The 16,674-nt window shown below is 42.0% G+C and overlaps 1 protein-coding gene across 7 annotated transcripts in view; it reads left to right on the top strand.

Annotated features, from left to right (window-relative positions):
* CHCHD3 (coiled-coil-helix-coiled-coil-helix domain containing 3) overlaps positions 1-16,674 on the top strand; it is a 538,892-nt gene that overhangs the window by 279,868 nt on the left and 242,350 nt on the right. Inside the window, exon 8 of one of the 7 annotated variants that reach the window (XM_079931117.1) lies at positions 7,888-8,514. The exons of the other annotated variants lie outside the window; for them this stretch is intronic. Coding sequence (XP_079787243.1) covers positions 7,888-7,911 — 24 coding nt within the window. The 3' untranslated portion in view covers positions 7,912-8,514. Of the gene's footprint in view, positions 1-7,887; positions 8,515-16,674 lie in introns of those variants that run through there. 7 annotated transcript variants of the gene reach the window in all.

The raw sequence follows: 16,674 nt of genomic DNA, 5'->3' as shown, positions 1-16,674 counted from the left end.
GTACTTTATTATTGTTTTCAGATGAGCTATAAATTCCATGTAAGTGGTTTCATAGACTCAGAAGCTGTTAGAGTTAGAAGGACATCAAAATCTTGTAACCGAAACACATCTTTTCACTTGGAAAAATTAACAGCGAGAGAATTTCAGTGATCTGTAGATGGGGCAGAGTCCAGACCAGGATGATGTGATGCCAGACGCAGTGCGCTGTTCCCTATGACATCAGATCGCAGACACGGGTGATCCGAATCACCTGGGGAGTTTATTTAAAATGCACATGCCTGGTCCATCCCCAAGAATCGGATTCAGGTCTGAGATGGGACCTGAACATCTGAACTTCCAACAAATTCCCCAGGTACCTCTGTCCACGGAGTCTGAGAACCACAGCTCTGGAGCCCATTGGCCTGAACTGCATGAGAGGTCTTCAACCTCTCAGAGGTCCTGCCAAGGCTCCCCGCTTTCGGGAGATACGGAGCTGCTGGTCACTGCCTACCGGGTCTGAGCCACCTGCAGAGGTCTGATCAGACTCACTAGTTCCTTTCTCAACCTCGGGAACAAATCAGAAGATGTCTTGGACGGAGGGCAGGAGTCTCTGAAAAAGAAGTTCTCTTCTCCCGTCCTCTTGCCCCCACTGAAACTGTAGGTGCTCGCAGATGAGGGACCACACCCGGTTTTCCTGGGAGAAAAGCACCGGCCTGGGAGGAGAGAGGCACCAGCCGAGGAAACAGTCCCCTGACCAGCTCACAACTGTGACTGGACCCTTCCTTGGCTCTGCTGCTTCCAGTCACCCTGCTCCCCCACCCCTGGACCCACATCAGAGGCCCGCCTCCTTAAGCACATTGCTTCCGGAGGACACAGATGCCCACCTTCAGGGAGCGCCAAGATAAATCAAGAAGGTTCACTTTCTGGGAAGGCTCACGGGAGTGTGCTTCTATTGTGTCTGAAGGCTTCTTTATCATCACCACCTAATGACATTTATTAATCGCCCAGCTGGGCTGCTTATCCCCAGGAGGACGCGTGAGCGGTCCAGAAGAGCTTTCCCATCCTTCCGTGGGGCTGCCCTTCGCATTCGGAGTCTCATCAACGCAAACTAAATTCCAAAGTTTAGATTTCTTACCCCAGCCTCTTGCATCATAGGAATCCTTTTCTAAACTGCTTTCTGCGGGTAATACTTGCTTTATGGCATTTTCTTTTTTTTTTTAATCTGGGTTCAATAGAAGAAGTATTACCATGGTAATAGACTTTCATTTTTCTTAATAGGCACTTCTTTTCTAGTACTTATGCTTCAGGAGTTAGAAGTGCAGTATGTTTGTGTTTTGTCTGTTATTACAGCAAGTTGTATAAACAGTTAATTACTTGTAACTTAATTTGAATATCACACAGAGCATGTGTTATAAGAAAAGATGAAAGTAGACCCAGGCCTAAAAACGTTAAGCTGCGTTTCTTTCAAAGTGGAAAGAATAAAGAACAGCACTTGGTGGGGGGAGGAGACAGATACTGAAAACAAAATAAGTTAGCTAATCAAATTTTCAGGTGGCCAGGAGTAGTACTTGGCGCACAGGCAAAGCATGCGTTGTGCTTCTCATAAATTGAATTTATTGATTACTTTCCCTTCTTTCTCACTTACAATCTTCTCCTTCTGTCTCTCTCACTCCCTGTTCCTCCTGGGAGGCTCCATTCTCTTCCACTCCCCACTTTTCCTGTCCCTCCTTAGTGAAAACTCAGGTATGTCAGGACGTATTTCCATTTTAGTTTTCTCCCCGTAAACCTTACCCCTGTAAGCGTTCCTTCTTCCGTACCAAACTTTACTAGGTCTTTGAAATCTTGGTAAGATGCTGGGTAAGCTCAGACAGAGACAAGCACTCTGAACGATATCCTTTTTAAAAAAGACCAATTTTTATTGTCATGATGGTTGCGAGCAATCCAGGGTTGCCCTAATTCCTCTTAAATATATTGAGAGAACAAGTAGCTGACACACTGCTACGATAGTCGCCCCTCCAAGAAAGCTGTAATTCAAAAAAGTTGATGAGATTACTGCATAACAAAAATATTAGAGGAAAACAATTAAGATCGTCTTAATCAATGGAAGTGACACACAGCCTCTGGTCCCCAGGGGATCTGCTCCTGTCTGACACGGCGGGCTGCAGGTCCTTCCTTCCTCAGTGGCTGGAATCAGAGAGAGAGACTTGGGAAAAGAGCAGTGTGGGTGCCTGAACCATTCTCTCCTTTTATTAATTTACCCAGCCGTTTATGAAAGGTGTTCCTGCAGGCCCCAGTACGTGAACGATGAGCAAACGCTAGGAATTTCTTTCTCCACAGTGAGTGTTAGCAGTTCCTCAAATGAAGGAAGCAATTTTGTAAATCTTCTCCCTCATTCTTTGGGGAATTTCCTATGCTAATTTATGCAGCGTTAAATTTATGCAGTGTTGAAATTCAGCCCAACCCAGCAGCGACTTACAGAACCGATACAGAGATGGCAAGAGAACCTGTAGGTAGAAACTGACTGATACAGACCCTGCCAGGCCTCAGGATCCCTCCAGCCAAAGTTCCTTAGGCCTGGATTTGGGCAGGTTTTATTGCATAGTTGTGATACAGTAAAAACACAGAATGTTTTACCAATTAATTCATCTAAAAAGTTTTTCAACGTGACGTTTGTTAATATCTCTGACAGAAATGAGGTGGTTTTGTACCGCCTCTGGCCCCCATTGGGAGCAGCTGAGTGCAGTTTGACAACATGTGTATAGACGAGCCCTGGGAGACACAGCCTTGCCCCCGTGTCTTCAGGGAGTCACCCAGGAATCAGGTGAACTGCCATGCTCTCTTTGAGGATGTGATTTTTAATAATCATAGCAAGATATTTTGTGAATGTGGTTACTTCTCTGTGTTTTATATTTGTTCAGAAATTTTCTTCTAGTGTCTTCATGGTAGACTGGCCCACGATCTTCACAGCAGCCAGGGTCCAGCTCCTCTCTCTTATGAGAGTCTGACATTCTTAGCATTATATGGCCTGGCTGAAAATGACCCTTCCATATTTGCTTGGGGTGGCAGGGAGGAGAAAAGTAAAAAGATTTCCTAGACCCTTGTGAACACTTTAACTGCTGCTTTTAATTATGTGTGGTCACTGTGGATTATTCTGCAACATTTGAAAAGACGTGTGTTGTCACACGGGTGTCACTATAGCCATGAGACCTAAATTGTGGAATGAGGCACAGCCATTTGGTTTTGACCAGGCAGGTAACAGCTTATAGTTCCCATTGGTATGTTGAAGTAAGTAGCGAGTGTATAACCCACAAAGTGGCATCACTCACAAAGTGATCATTTTCTTGAGTAATGAAGTGGCCTCATGTGGCCCTAGTGTAGAGAGCTGCTTTATACTGACTTCCGTTTTGTATTAATAAATAATGTTGTGGCGAGGTTGTCTATATATCTGGAGTTTATAGAGCTTCCCGTCTGCATAGTTGGACTCTCACAGGTCAAGTCACAAGGGTCTGAGGATAAGTGATACTGTGACGTTGCCTGGTCTGACACTTACATGGTAAGTGCTCGATTTTTAAGTTTTCCAACAAATACAGATGAGTTTGAGAGGAGCCTCACATTCTGGTGTTCTACAAGATGACTCTCTGCTGAGTGGAGTCTTCCACTTAATCTGCTTTGTCTTTCCGGTTTTCTCTAGGTGCACCTAGCTTTTCTAATTCATTCAACCCTTCCTCCTTGACTGCATCATTGTCTTTTCTGACCATTTCTATATGCGTCCTCTACAAACTACTTTGTCTGCTTTTATATCTGTTCTTCTTTTGTGCACTATGGACGTAGCCTTCTTAGAAGCCTGTAAAATCATGAATACCTTAGGATAACCTTTAGGATAAGCTGTTCATCCTGTGTTTCTGTGACCCAATATGCTTATCTGTCTTTCTCCTTTTCCTTTTCTGCCCTTTTATTTCAATCTGTTTTCTTCATCTCTGACCTTAAATCTTTAGCTCTAAAGACCTTTGACCTGTTTCCCAAGCCTGCAACTTCCCTCTAGACATTTCCTTCCGAGATGTCTCGTCATCTTCCCAGACTCCCAAACCCCAAATTTATCTTCCTCATTCCCAAGATGACTCCTCCCACTGACTTCCCTGTTTCTCTTGGTCACACCACCTTTCTCCCTGTCAGAGGTGCCACCATACCTAAGGTCTCATCACTGCTTTTTTATCTTCCCTTGTCTTTCTATGACTCTATTTCTTGCTCCATAGCTTCGTTTCTAATCTGTCTCCTCCCCGGTTTCCCACCTCCAGACTCTCCTCCGTTGGATCCATTGTGCTAAGGAAGTCTGGGTAACCTTCCTAAATGACATTTTCCTGTTAAAGACACTCATTGGATTCCTAGGTTTTTTCAGTGGCCAAAAAGGAGGTATCTCAGCCTGACATTCACAGTGGGCCCTTTTTATACTCTTTTCCTTGGAACGTGCTGAGTGCCTACCCTTTCCTCTTGCTAGGCCTGTCTCTCTCCTGCATTCTTCATCCCATACATACTGGGCTTTTTCCCTCCTCTGAATCTTTACCAGTGCTTGTCCCCCTCATCCCTCCCTACCTTCTGTCTATATTCTATCCATAGTGAAAGGTCATCTGAGGATCCTTCCCTGATCACTCCAGCTGCAGAGAGTTATCCTCTTCTGAAATAGGCAGCACCACTCTGCTTTTGAACTAATACCTTCTCTGTAAGAGTACACAAATAATTGGGAAATAGGAGAAAGACAAAAAATTACTTTGTCCTATATATTCTTTTGTTCTTCTTGAATTTTATACTGTGTGCATGTAGTACTTATTTAGTAAAATAAAATTTTAACATATATTTAGCAAATGTATTTTTAGAAATAGCAAGTTATTACTCTGTATTATGTGCTAATTTTCCATGAACATGTGTATTGGTTTCCCCATATCACCTAACTCAGTACAATGAGTACCTAGTAGGAGCTCAGTTAAGAAGCTGAGTGAATAAGTGGCTGGAAGGGTGAGGGATGGAAGGAAGAAGGCAAGAACAAATAAGAGGCAGTCTTGGGCCTGACCTAGCTCTTCTTCCTGAGTAATTTCAAAACTGAAGGGGAAAGGATCACTTTTGCCTTCTTATAGTTTCCTAAGAATGGAGACAGTTTATCTCCTTCCCTGGCTAGTTAGAGTTTTAATCTGATATTTAAGAATTTTTTCTGTCTAGGATTTTATATATAGAAAATCCTAGAAACTCAACCAAAAAAACACTGTTAGAATTGATCAGCAAATTCAGTGAAGTTGTAAAATACAAAATTAACATACAAAAATGAGTAGTGTTTCTATACACTAACAATGAATGTTCTGAAAAAGAAATTGATCCCATTTATAGTATCATCAAAAACAATAAAATGCTTACAATATATTTAACCAAGGAGATCAAAGATCTCTACTCTGAAAGCTACGAGACATTGATGAAAGGGATCAAAGAAGATACAAATAAATGGAAAGGTATTCCATGTTCATGGATTAGAAGAATTAATACTGTAAAAATGGCAATACTACCAAATGCCATCTGTAGATTCAATGCAATCCCTATCAAGATGCCAATGGTATTTTTTTATATGGAAATAGGAAAAAACACTCCTAAAATTTATTTGGAACCACAAAAGACCCTGAATAGCCAAAGAAATCCTGAGAAAGAACAACAAAGCAGGAGGCATCACACTTTCTGATCTCAAACTATACTGTAGAGCTATAGTAATTAAAACAGTATGGTACTGGCATTAAAACAGACACATAGACCTCAGGAACAGAATCGAGAGCCCAGAAATAAACCCAAGGATGTACAGTCAACTAATATTTGACAAGGGAGACAAGAATACTCAATGGAGAAAGTCTCTTCAATAAATGGTACTGGGAAAATTGGATATTCACATGTCAAAGAATAAAACTAGACCCCTATCATGTACCACACACAAAAATTAATTCAAAATTGATTAAAGACTTAACTGTAAGAAACCATGAAGCTCTTAGAAGAAAACATAGGATCAAAGCTCCGTGACCTGGGTATTGGTGATTACTTTTTGGAAATCATATGTAAAGTACAAGCGACAAAATCAAAAATAAACAAGTGGGACTACATCAAACTGAAAAGCTTGTGTACAGCAAAAGAAACCAACAAAGTGAAAAAACAACCTACAGAATGGGAAAAAAATATTTGCAAACCACGTTTCTGATAAGGGGTTAATATCCAAAATGTATAAAGAACTCATACAACTCAATAGCAAAAACAAAAAAAATCCAATTAAAAAATGGGCAAAGGATCTGAATAGACATTTTTCTTCAAAGATGTGTGAATGGCCAACAGGTGTATGAAAAGATGCTCAACATCACTAGCCATTAGGGAAATGCAGATTAAAACCACAATGAGGTATCACCTCATGGCTGAATGGCCGTCATCAAAGAGACAACAAATGCTGGCATAGATGTGGAGAAAAGGCAACCCTTGTGCACTGTTGGTGGGATTATAAATTGGTATAGCAACTATGGAAAACAGTATGGAGGATCCTAAAAAAATTAAATATAAAATTACCATATGATCCAGCAATTCTACTTCTGGGAATATATCCAAAGGAAACAAAAACACTAACTTGAGAATACATCTGCACTCCCATGTTCATAGCAGCATTATTTACAATAGCCAAAACATGGAAACAACCTGTGCTTATCAATAGATGAATGGATAAAAAAAAGCTGTGGTATATATATAGACAGTGGAATATTATTCAGCCATTAAAAAAAACCCAAGGAAATCCTACCATTTGCTACAACATGGGTGGACATTGAAGGCATTTTGCTAACTGAAATAAATCTGACAGAGAAAGACAAGTACTGTATGATCTCACATGTCAAATCTATGTACAAAAAACAAAACATCAAGCTTATAGACAAAGACATAAGATTTGTGGTACAAGAGGCGGCAGGGGGCTGGGGGAGAGGTGTAGGAGGAAGGAATTGGAAGAAGGTGGTCAAAGGTACAAACTTCCAGTTGTAAGATAAATAAGTACTATGGACGTAATGTACAACATGACGACTATAGTTAGCACTGCATTATGATATAGCAAAGTTGTTAAGAGAGTGGATCCTAAGCGCTCTCGATACAGTGATAATTTTTGTCTTTTCTTTTTTTGTATCTAAATGAGATGATGGATGTTAACTAAACCTATTGTGACAATTGTTTCAGAACATATTTAAATCAAACCGTCATGCTGAACACCTTAAACCTTTTACAGTGATATATGTAATTAATTCTCAATAAAACTGGAAAAAAAAATCTTCCTGTCTACTGTTCCTCACCCACACCCACACAAATAACTAAATAGAATGTAGGGGCCATTTTTGTAATTTGGGAATACATACTTAGATCTGTGTAGCTCCACCCAGCATTATGAGTTCAGGAACATCTGCATTCTGCCTAGTGTGAGCAGGGGTTTCAGGGGGAGCATCTTGTCTTCAATTGAGAGGTTCCCTTTCCGCCCCACTCCACCCCTGCCCCCTTAGCAGTAGCTTTCCCCAAGTCTCTGCAGCCACTAGAAATGCTCCCACACATCCCCAAATGTCCAGGGTAGTGAGACGGCACTCACACTCCCCACTATGCCCCCCACTCTCACAGTCCAGGGCATGTTCACCCTTAGGGTTCAGTTTGATATGGTGGGGGGAGGGGTCATTTGGAGATGATACATGATTAAGCAATGATGTTCATTAAAGGTAGTCATATTTCAAGACCAGGGAGCATAGGCCTTGCTATATGTGTTTTTGAGGTAGATCTTTGAAAAGCAACACAAACAGTACTAAATAGCTACTGCCCATTTTTGGTCCCCTCCTTCTGGTGGTAAATCTTATTTTTCTATTTCTCTTTCAGAGCATGCTTGAGAAGGGAGGATAAAATCAACTTTTAGAACAAGCAGAATTCCTTCAGCGTTAATTCCAGAGGTGGAACATTTTTTTTTTTCCTAGTAAGAAAGCAACTCATTTAAAGAGAAGACCATTAAAGAGAAGCATCAGAGAGCAGATTCAACAGAAGCATATCACAGTTTGATCAGCAACAGTTTGAAAAGCCAAGGCCTAGATCAGGGATCAGCCATCAAGGGCTTGCTACAGTGTTAATAAAGGGCAGTCCTCTCCACCTTCTGTACTTTCTATTCAACTTCCTCTTCTAACCAAGCTCCATCATTGGATGAACCTGCCCTCCCACAAAGCTGGGAGTTGGGATCGAGGGCTGAGGTCACTGGGGTGGGGAGAAGAGAAGGCCAAACCCCTCCATCTCGGGCCAGCAGTGCTGGGCAGAATTGGCTAGGCTGTGACATGTTGGGTTTCTCTCTCTTTCTTTTCTCCCTTAACTATATAAGAGCTACTTTATTTTAACTTATTACGGTGATCATGTAAGAAGACAAAAAGGAGAGAAAATGTACCTCTTTTACTGGAATAATGTTTCTGATTATGAGTGACATAAGGCATTTTCTATCAACATGAAGGCAACCTTGGCTTCTGCAACCTCTCGTCTATCATGAATACTGACATCTTTACTTCACCCACTATCAATAATAAATATATTTTCTGATGAAGACTGTCATTGTAGTCTGCGGCCTCGCGTGTTTTTGTTTTTTCCAGGTTAGATGGTTATACTTATGGGAATTGAGTTGATTTATATTGTTATTAATTTGTATTTGTGTGCTGCCTTTACTCTAAAAAGCTCCAACACACTTTGCAGATCCTCAGACAGGCAAGAGATGTTTATAATTTGCCTCTCAGGTACGTAACATTCAGTAAGATCTTTACAAATTGCATGAACCTTCCTTTCTTTGGGATGACCAAAATCATCCTGCCTGGGGCAAGCACTAGATTAGATAACCTTGGTTAGGAACTCCTGACCCTGCAATACTAGGAAGATGTTAAAAGGAAAAAAAAAAATTGACCTTGAGACTTGATGAAATTGGAAAGAGAAGAAATACTTCCTGATTATAACTCTCACTTTTCTACCAGCGGATTGGTGCTTCGACACTGGAAGTTGGAAATGAGCATTCACACCAAATGGAGAGATCTTTCTGGGAAATAGATGAAAAAGAGAATGCCAGTGATCTGTGATGTCATCTGAATACCTTTTGTCATGTAGAATTTTTATCTCATTTTTATTTTGTTACAGAAGGAGATAATTTAGCAAAATAATTAAGATAACAGGCTCTGGAGTAAGATGCATCTGTGTTCAAATTGTGACTCTGCTACCTACCACCTGGGGGACCTAATTACGTCACCCCACCATACTAAGCCTCAGATTCCTCAACTGTAAATTGAGGGGAAATGCAAGACCCTGCTTTGTAGGCTTATGGTGAAGAGTCAAGATGCTTTCCACATACATTTGGTCGAGTCCATTGTCGTTGGATATGTGACTATAATAAACTGGTGTTTGGAGCTGGGGGCATGGAAAGAACATCCACATGTCTTTTACTTAGAGAAAGTTGGGATGAATGTAACTTGTGTCAGGAAAATTTCAACCAGCCCCCTTACATGTCATTGTGGCTTCTCATGCATCTGATTGCCGAGTCGGCTCCATTTGAATGCATCTTCGTGGACACTTGTGGGCACACCTGTAAACCTGATGTTGATTCTGAATGACCTTGGGGACGCTTCTCAGATAATTACTGAAAGGCTCTGTGATTCTGTTTAATGAAAGCGTTGTTTTGTTTGTTTGTTTAAATGATGCAGAATAAGCTGCACTCATCTAAGTGTGAGTGATGGAAGCGCTGGCAGCTTGAGCAGCAGCACAGTCTGGCACTGTCAGGAAGGCGTCCAGGTAACTGCCTGGGAGTAATAATAGGTACACGAAAACAAATGTGTACATGGCGACTGGCTGTAGTGTTTGCAAATCAGCGAACTCACAGATTCCCTCCTATACTGCTTTGTTTTGCAATCTAGAGCCAAGAACTTGGCACATCCCAGGCTGCCAGTCTTGTTGCTGGCAGAGAAATAAAGCACTGAAGAGTCAGGCATTTAAAGCTGGTTAAATCCATGAAAACGGGAGGTGGTTTGTCAGGACCTCTCTCTCCCAGCACCTGTTATTAACGTCTCATTCTGATGAACATGATGGGCACAAGCGGGAAAGACCACACTTTAGGAGAAATAAAAGGGTGAAATGATGCCTTTTCCTGCACCTCGGAGATCTCCCTGTTAATTGCATCACAACTTAGCCCAGGTCACTGTTAACCTCAGGACAACTGCTTGGGGAGAATGTTGTGATCTGTGTGAGGCTCATGGGAGTAACATATTCCAGTCAGTTAGCATATCCATTAAATAGAACACGCCTTGAACCACAACAGTTTAGCTCATGAAGCCAGGAAGAATAAGGTATCCTGAAAGCAGGTCAGATGTTATAACGCTAAACTAACGTCTGGTGAACTTCCAGAAGACAGTGGGGTCGAAATCAGCACAAAGTCCTCCCTTTGGAAAGTCAATAACTTATTACAGAAGACGTGCCAACATGCAACAATTTTAAAAGTTAACGGACTGATCATTATTAATAGCAAACGTGGAGTGCTAAAAGCCAGGTGCTTGTGGCTTGCTGGTCAACCAGTGAGAGCTCTCTACAGCAGCTCTAGGCTGCCAGTGTTTTGCTTCGAACTAAACAAGTGGCCAGGTGTCCTCACCTTCTCTGGCTTAGGAGTTGTGAACCTGTGGTTCTTAGCTTGACATCTTTCAGCCCACAGGTATAATTGCTTTCATCAGAAACCCACAGGATAATCCTCTTCCCCGTTTCTGTGAGCTGTAGGAGTTGACCCTTTCAAGATTTAAGAACTAGAGCAGTTGAACAGTTGAAAGAGTAGCAATAACTTACTGTGATGATTCTACTTTGAGTTACAATTCTTGACAAGCTAATACTTTGAATGAGTGAATTAATGTATATTTGTTTTCTTTGTCTGTCACGGCTTCCCCAAGTTTTCATCCATTTCTCAGCTTCCCCCCCTCAGTCGCTCCATCTTTATTGACTCCTCTAGACTCTTCTGTGTATTTAAACTTTTCTCACCCTTCTTGGCCTTCCAGGCCCACCTCCTGAGACATATGGCATCGTCTTGGGTGCAGAATCCTGGGCTCTTGCTCTGAGTTCTGTGCTGTTGCCTCTTGGAACAAGTCCCTTCCCCTCAGGTTTCTCTCTGCCCAGTGGCCGGCTCTGGTTCTTCTCCATTATAACAAGAGATTTTTGATACTTCCTTTTCTTCCCCAAACTCCTAGTTCTTAAACTAGTTATATATTTAGAACGTCTTATCATTTGGTCATTTTCTATGTTTGTAGTTCTTAATTTTTAAACCCGGTAAATGGAACTTCTAAATTCTCTGGGAAAAGACGTAAATTTGTATTTAGTTCTCTGTGGCCTTTGATTGTATTTTTCCTATAGTTTATGATCCTCATTAGAGAAATGGTTTCCCATTACTTGCCCCAGGGGATTTACTGAGTGGGTGGGCTGTGTCCCTTCTGAAATGTTGCCTTAGGACTTGGACCCTGTTTGTGCCAGTGAGACAGGATCCAAACCGCCCCCAGAACAGGAGACCTTGATGCTGGTGCTGATACCTGCGTTAGTCTGAACAACACGTGGGCTGGTTAATTCACATCCACAATTTATTTTAAAATGTATGCTAGACATTTGTTTGAGCCTCTTGTCTTGCTGAGTCCTTGAAAGACTTCAGAACGTTATCGTTTTCAGTTTTCACTCTCTCCTTCCCTTGACCTACTGGGTGTCGGAGGTGCCAACAGTGACTAAAACCATGTAAAGGGAATTAAAGGGAGAGGATAAGGACATACTATTCGTAAGATGGAATGCTGGCTCTTGGCGCTCCAAGCTGTGTGGAGAGAAGGACTGGGCATTACCCCCATAAACTCCTTTTCATTCTCCAGCTTCTGTCATTCAGAGTCCACAATAATGCGAAGAGAGAAGTCATTTTTAGTTATTTCAATTTAGATGATCTGCAGCTATATCCATCTTACTGTCATCCCTGTACCCTACGTGAGATGGGAGTAGTCAGTGATTTTCCAGGCTCGGTGGAATAGGAAACTTTGAGGCCACCCTTGTATCCCAAGGAGGTTGACTCCTGCCCCGATGTACCTTGGAGAGCACTCCTTGGTGAAGGATGGTGGATTGACTTGATATGCACCAGAGACAAAGGGAACTTGTTCTCCTATACCTGGAGTGAGATCACCTCACTCATCTGACAAGGTCCCTTACACTAAGAATTTTGGCCAGAGTACCAGATAGCTTAAGGAACTTTCAATTCCATTCAAAGAAACCCAAAAAACAGTCACTGGGAGAAAAACGACCAACCATCTAATTCATTCTCCTAGCTCCAGGCTGATGTTTGAATGAAGATGATGAAATATTCATCTTGTGTCTCCTGGTGCCTCCAGCCTCAGTTTTGCTGGCAGAGCCTCTATAAAAAGAGTTGAATTGCTGTAGAGGAGAAAGCAAAAGTCATCATCCAAATCAAAAGTGTCTTCCGCTTTTCCTACCAGTTGTCTTGAACCTTCCAAACAGACCCTCAGCCTTCTCCAGACCATGAAAGCATGCCCTGTATTTTAGGGGACGGCCCAGTGTTAAACCCAATTTGGATTCAGGAAATGTGGCCGCCATATTTATGACTTTCAGTTAAGGAAGTTGGAAACTGAAAATTGAAACTGTCAAGTTCAGTCCCTGAAACTCCTTCAAACCAAGTCAACTCTAAATGGAAAACAGCTGTGCTTCAATTTAATGAAATGCTTCAAACCTCTTGAAGTGAGTTTGATAAGGTGAGGTCTCCACACACTTCAAAGATTTTCCCGTGCCGAAAAACTTGACTTCCCTCACCTCTCTGTCCCACTACATGTCTCTGCCTCTCCTGCGAGGATCCTTACTGGGCTGTGGCCATTGTCACTTTGCTGAGAGGGCAGTCTGCTTTGAATAGCACCCTTCAAAGTAAATTACATTTCCACAATGGTTTTTAAATGCAAATGTGGAAGCCAGAGGTTAGTGGGCACGTTGCAGGGTACCACTCTGCTCCAGCTATGCCTTTCCTACCTAGACTTTGTCCCGGGAGTGGCCTGCCTGGGCTGGACTCCAAGTGGCCCATGTTTGGGGAGCCGCCTGCAGTGCCCTTCTCTGTCGGGTCCGCCTACTGGCCAGGCTGCTGCTGGGCCCTCATCATGTCCACAGCATAGGTTGAAAGCCTGTACTCACTCATTCCTCACTGGAGAATATATACAATAAGGTTCAGGGCCAGATGACTGAGGCCAGTTGCTGCTTATCTGCTGCCTGTGCAGTTCAAGAGACATGGGTAAAAAACATTTTCTTCATTTCATAGCCACAGGCCAGGTTTCTCAGCATGAAACCAGAAACGCCATGGCAACCTGCAAATTTTAGCTTTGCTTTGCATCTCTGTAAGGTAACGTGCACCCTGGTCTCAGAAGCATGACCACAGAGTCATTGAAAATATTATTCAACAGAGTTGAAGTGGCAATGTCATCTTATTTCTAGCTTGGAAGGCCGGCTGCAGAGCAGGGGCTGGTAGCTCTGCTTTTAACAGAGGGTGAATAGGGTGTCAGCTCACCTGCTGTTGGGAGTTCTACTTTCCTAGGTGTTCTTAAAATACCTTTGCAGCAGCTGCGTTTTAAATGTGAATCCAAAATGTAAAGTCCACACACCTTACCCTCAGGTGCTTAACACAGAACTTGGAAATCTTAGTAACTAAGGCGGAAGTTGCTCTTCTCCTACTGGAGATGACTTCATCAGTGGAGTTAGATGTTATTGTGTAGAAGCAGTCTAGAGGGGTTATGAATCACCGTTAAGATACTGTTCTTTCAGGAACATCAGAAGTTACTGTCCCGAGTTTTTATAACCACTTTCAACTCTCTTCAGTGTAGGAGTGGCTTATTCGTCGTCACCTTATGGGTCAACCCTTGCTAGTTAGCTCACCACTTCCGCGTTTTCTAGTACCTGGGAGAGGTTGTCTGCCATAGGACCACGTCAGCAGGAGTCATTCGTACACTGACTCACCGAATCGGCAGAGTCTACTCTGTGCCCCAGGCACTGTTCCTGGAGTCAGGGAAATGGTGGCCAACATGATGGACAAGGTCCGGACCTCATGGAGCTTCTGTTCCTGAGAGGGGAGGAGGCTTGAACGTTAATGTCAGGAAGTAGTGGATGTCCTGCAGAATGCTACAGCAGAGCAAAGGAGTAGTTCAGGGAGCGGGAGTAGGGCTTCACGGGAGACGTGCTATGTTAGAGGGCACTGAAGACAGCTGAAGGGAGTGACGTTTGGCAGATTGTTGAATATACTGAGGGCACCATTCATATGAAGATCTGGGGAGGTGCACTCCAGGCTGGGGGAACAGTAAGCACAAAGGTCCTGAGACAGGAACAAGTTTGGTGTGTTAGGGGAGTGAGCAGCAAGGAGGTCCTGGGGGCTTGAGTGGAGCGAAAAAGGCAAATAGTGGTGGGAGATGGGTTCAGAGAGGCAGGCAGGACACATAGGACTTTTTTTTTCCTTAGGTCGCGCCCCGGGGCTTACAGGATTTTAGTTCCCCAACCAGGGATGGAACCCATGCTCCCTGCAGTGGAAGCGCGGAGTCCTAGTCACTGGACCACCGGGGAATTCCTTAGGACTTTTTTGTCCCAGCTATTAAATAAATATAGAATAAATAAAACAAATAAGCCATAAAATAAGTAATAAGGGATGTAATGTCCAGCATGGTGACTATCATTAATAATACTGTATTGAATACTTGAAAGTTGCTGAGAGAGATCTTAAAAGTTCTCATGACAAGAAAAAAATTTTGTAACTATGTATGGTGATGGATGTTAACTAGACTTATTGTGGTGATTATTTCATAATATATACAAATATTGAATCAAGTACACCTGAAACTAATATAATGTTACATATCAATTACATCTCAATTAAAAATATATATATATATGGTGGTGGATCAATTGGATATACACATGCAACAAAAGGGAAACTGGACTGTACCTCATTCCTTACTCAGAAGTCAATTTTAATTGGAATATCCTTTAAATGAGTAAGTAGAACACTAATGCTTCTAGAAGAAGAATATAGAATATAGGTATTCTTCACAATATAGAATAGCTTCATGACTTCAGCATAAGGAGATATTTCTTAAACAGGATACAAAAACAGTAACCATAAGGGAAAAAGTTGATAAGTTAGATTACTTTAAGAATTTCTGTTCATCAAGACACCAAGAGAGTGAAAAGGCAAATCTTAAGATATTTGTGAAGCATAAGCCAACAAAGGGCTCACATCCAGGCTATATAAAGAACTACAAATCAGTAAGAAAAGGCAGCTGAACAGAAGAATGAGCAAGAGACTGAAATAAGAACTTCACAGGAAATAAATATCTAAATGGCCAATAAACATATGAAATGTACTCAACAGCATTACTAATTAGGGAAATGCAAATTAAATTCACAATGAGATGCCCCCATTTATCCACCAGAATGGCAAAAACTAAAAAGATGGAAAATAGTGAGTGTTGACAGGATGTGAAGCAACTAGTTTCTAAAACATTGCTGGTAAGAGTGCAAATTGGTACAACCAATTTGGGAAATGATCTGGCATTATCTATTAAAGCTGAACATGTTGTCTTAGTTTTAACAGAATTACTCTAGATGACTGGGTGGCTTAAGAACAACAGAAACTTATTTCTTACAGTTCTGGAGGCTGGGAAGTCAAGATCAAGGTGCTTGCTGGCAGATTTGGTGTCTGGTATGGGCCTGCTTCTGGTTTATAGTTGGCCATCTTCTCCCTATACCCTCACATGACAGGTGAGGTGAGGGAGCTCTTCTGGGGTCTCTCTTATAAGGGGTCTCTCTTATAAGGGCACCAATCCCGGTCATGACGGATCTACCCTCGTGACCTAATCACTCCCAAAGGCTCCACCTCCACATACCATCACATTGGAGGTTGGGTTTCAACATATGAATTCTGGGGGGACGTAAACATTCAGTCTATAGCACAAATCCATACCTGATGACCCAGCAATACCATTCCTAGGTACATACCTAGAGAATGTTCAATAGCATTCATAATAGCTACAGAGTAGAAACAACCAAATGTGCATCGTAATGAAAACTGAATATATTGAGGCATATGAAATATTATGCAGTAATACAGATGAGTGAGTTACGGTTACATGTAAAAATGGATGATTCTCACAAACTGTTGAGCAAAAGAAGTCAAGGACTAAAAAAAAACACGTTTTATAATTCCATTTCTATAAACTTCTTAAAATGGCGAGATGAATGATAGTGTTTACGGCTGGATGTTTATGTGATAAAACTATACAGAAAAATAAGCAAGAGTTATAAATGGATAGCAGTTACATTTCTGGGTGTCAGAGTGGGTACTGATGAGAAGAGACACAAATGGGTCTTCAAGGGTACTGGTGAAGTAGATAAAATCTACTTATTTTATTTTATTTATTTAGTTTTGGCTGTGTTGAGTCTTGCTGCACGCGGGCTTTCTCTAGTTGTGGCGATCGGGGGCTACTCTTCATTGCAGTGCGCACGTTTCTCATTGCGGTGGCTTCTCTTGTTGCGGAGCATGGGCTCTAGGCTCATGGGCTCAGTAGTTGTGACTTGCAGGCTGAGTAGCTGTGATGCATGGACTTA

The sequence above is a fragment of the Stenella coeruleoalba genome (genome assembly GCF_951394435.1).
Source record: "Stenella coeruleoalba genome assembly, chromosome: 9".
In the NCBI taxonomy this organism is placed as follows: domain Eukaryota; kingdom Metazoa; phylum Chordata; class Mammalia; order Artiodactyla; family Delphinidae; genus Stenella; species Stenella coeruleoalba.
Note: the sequence above shows the minus strand (reverse complement) of the source record. Positions and strands in the feature narration are given on the sequence as shown.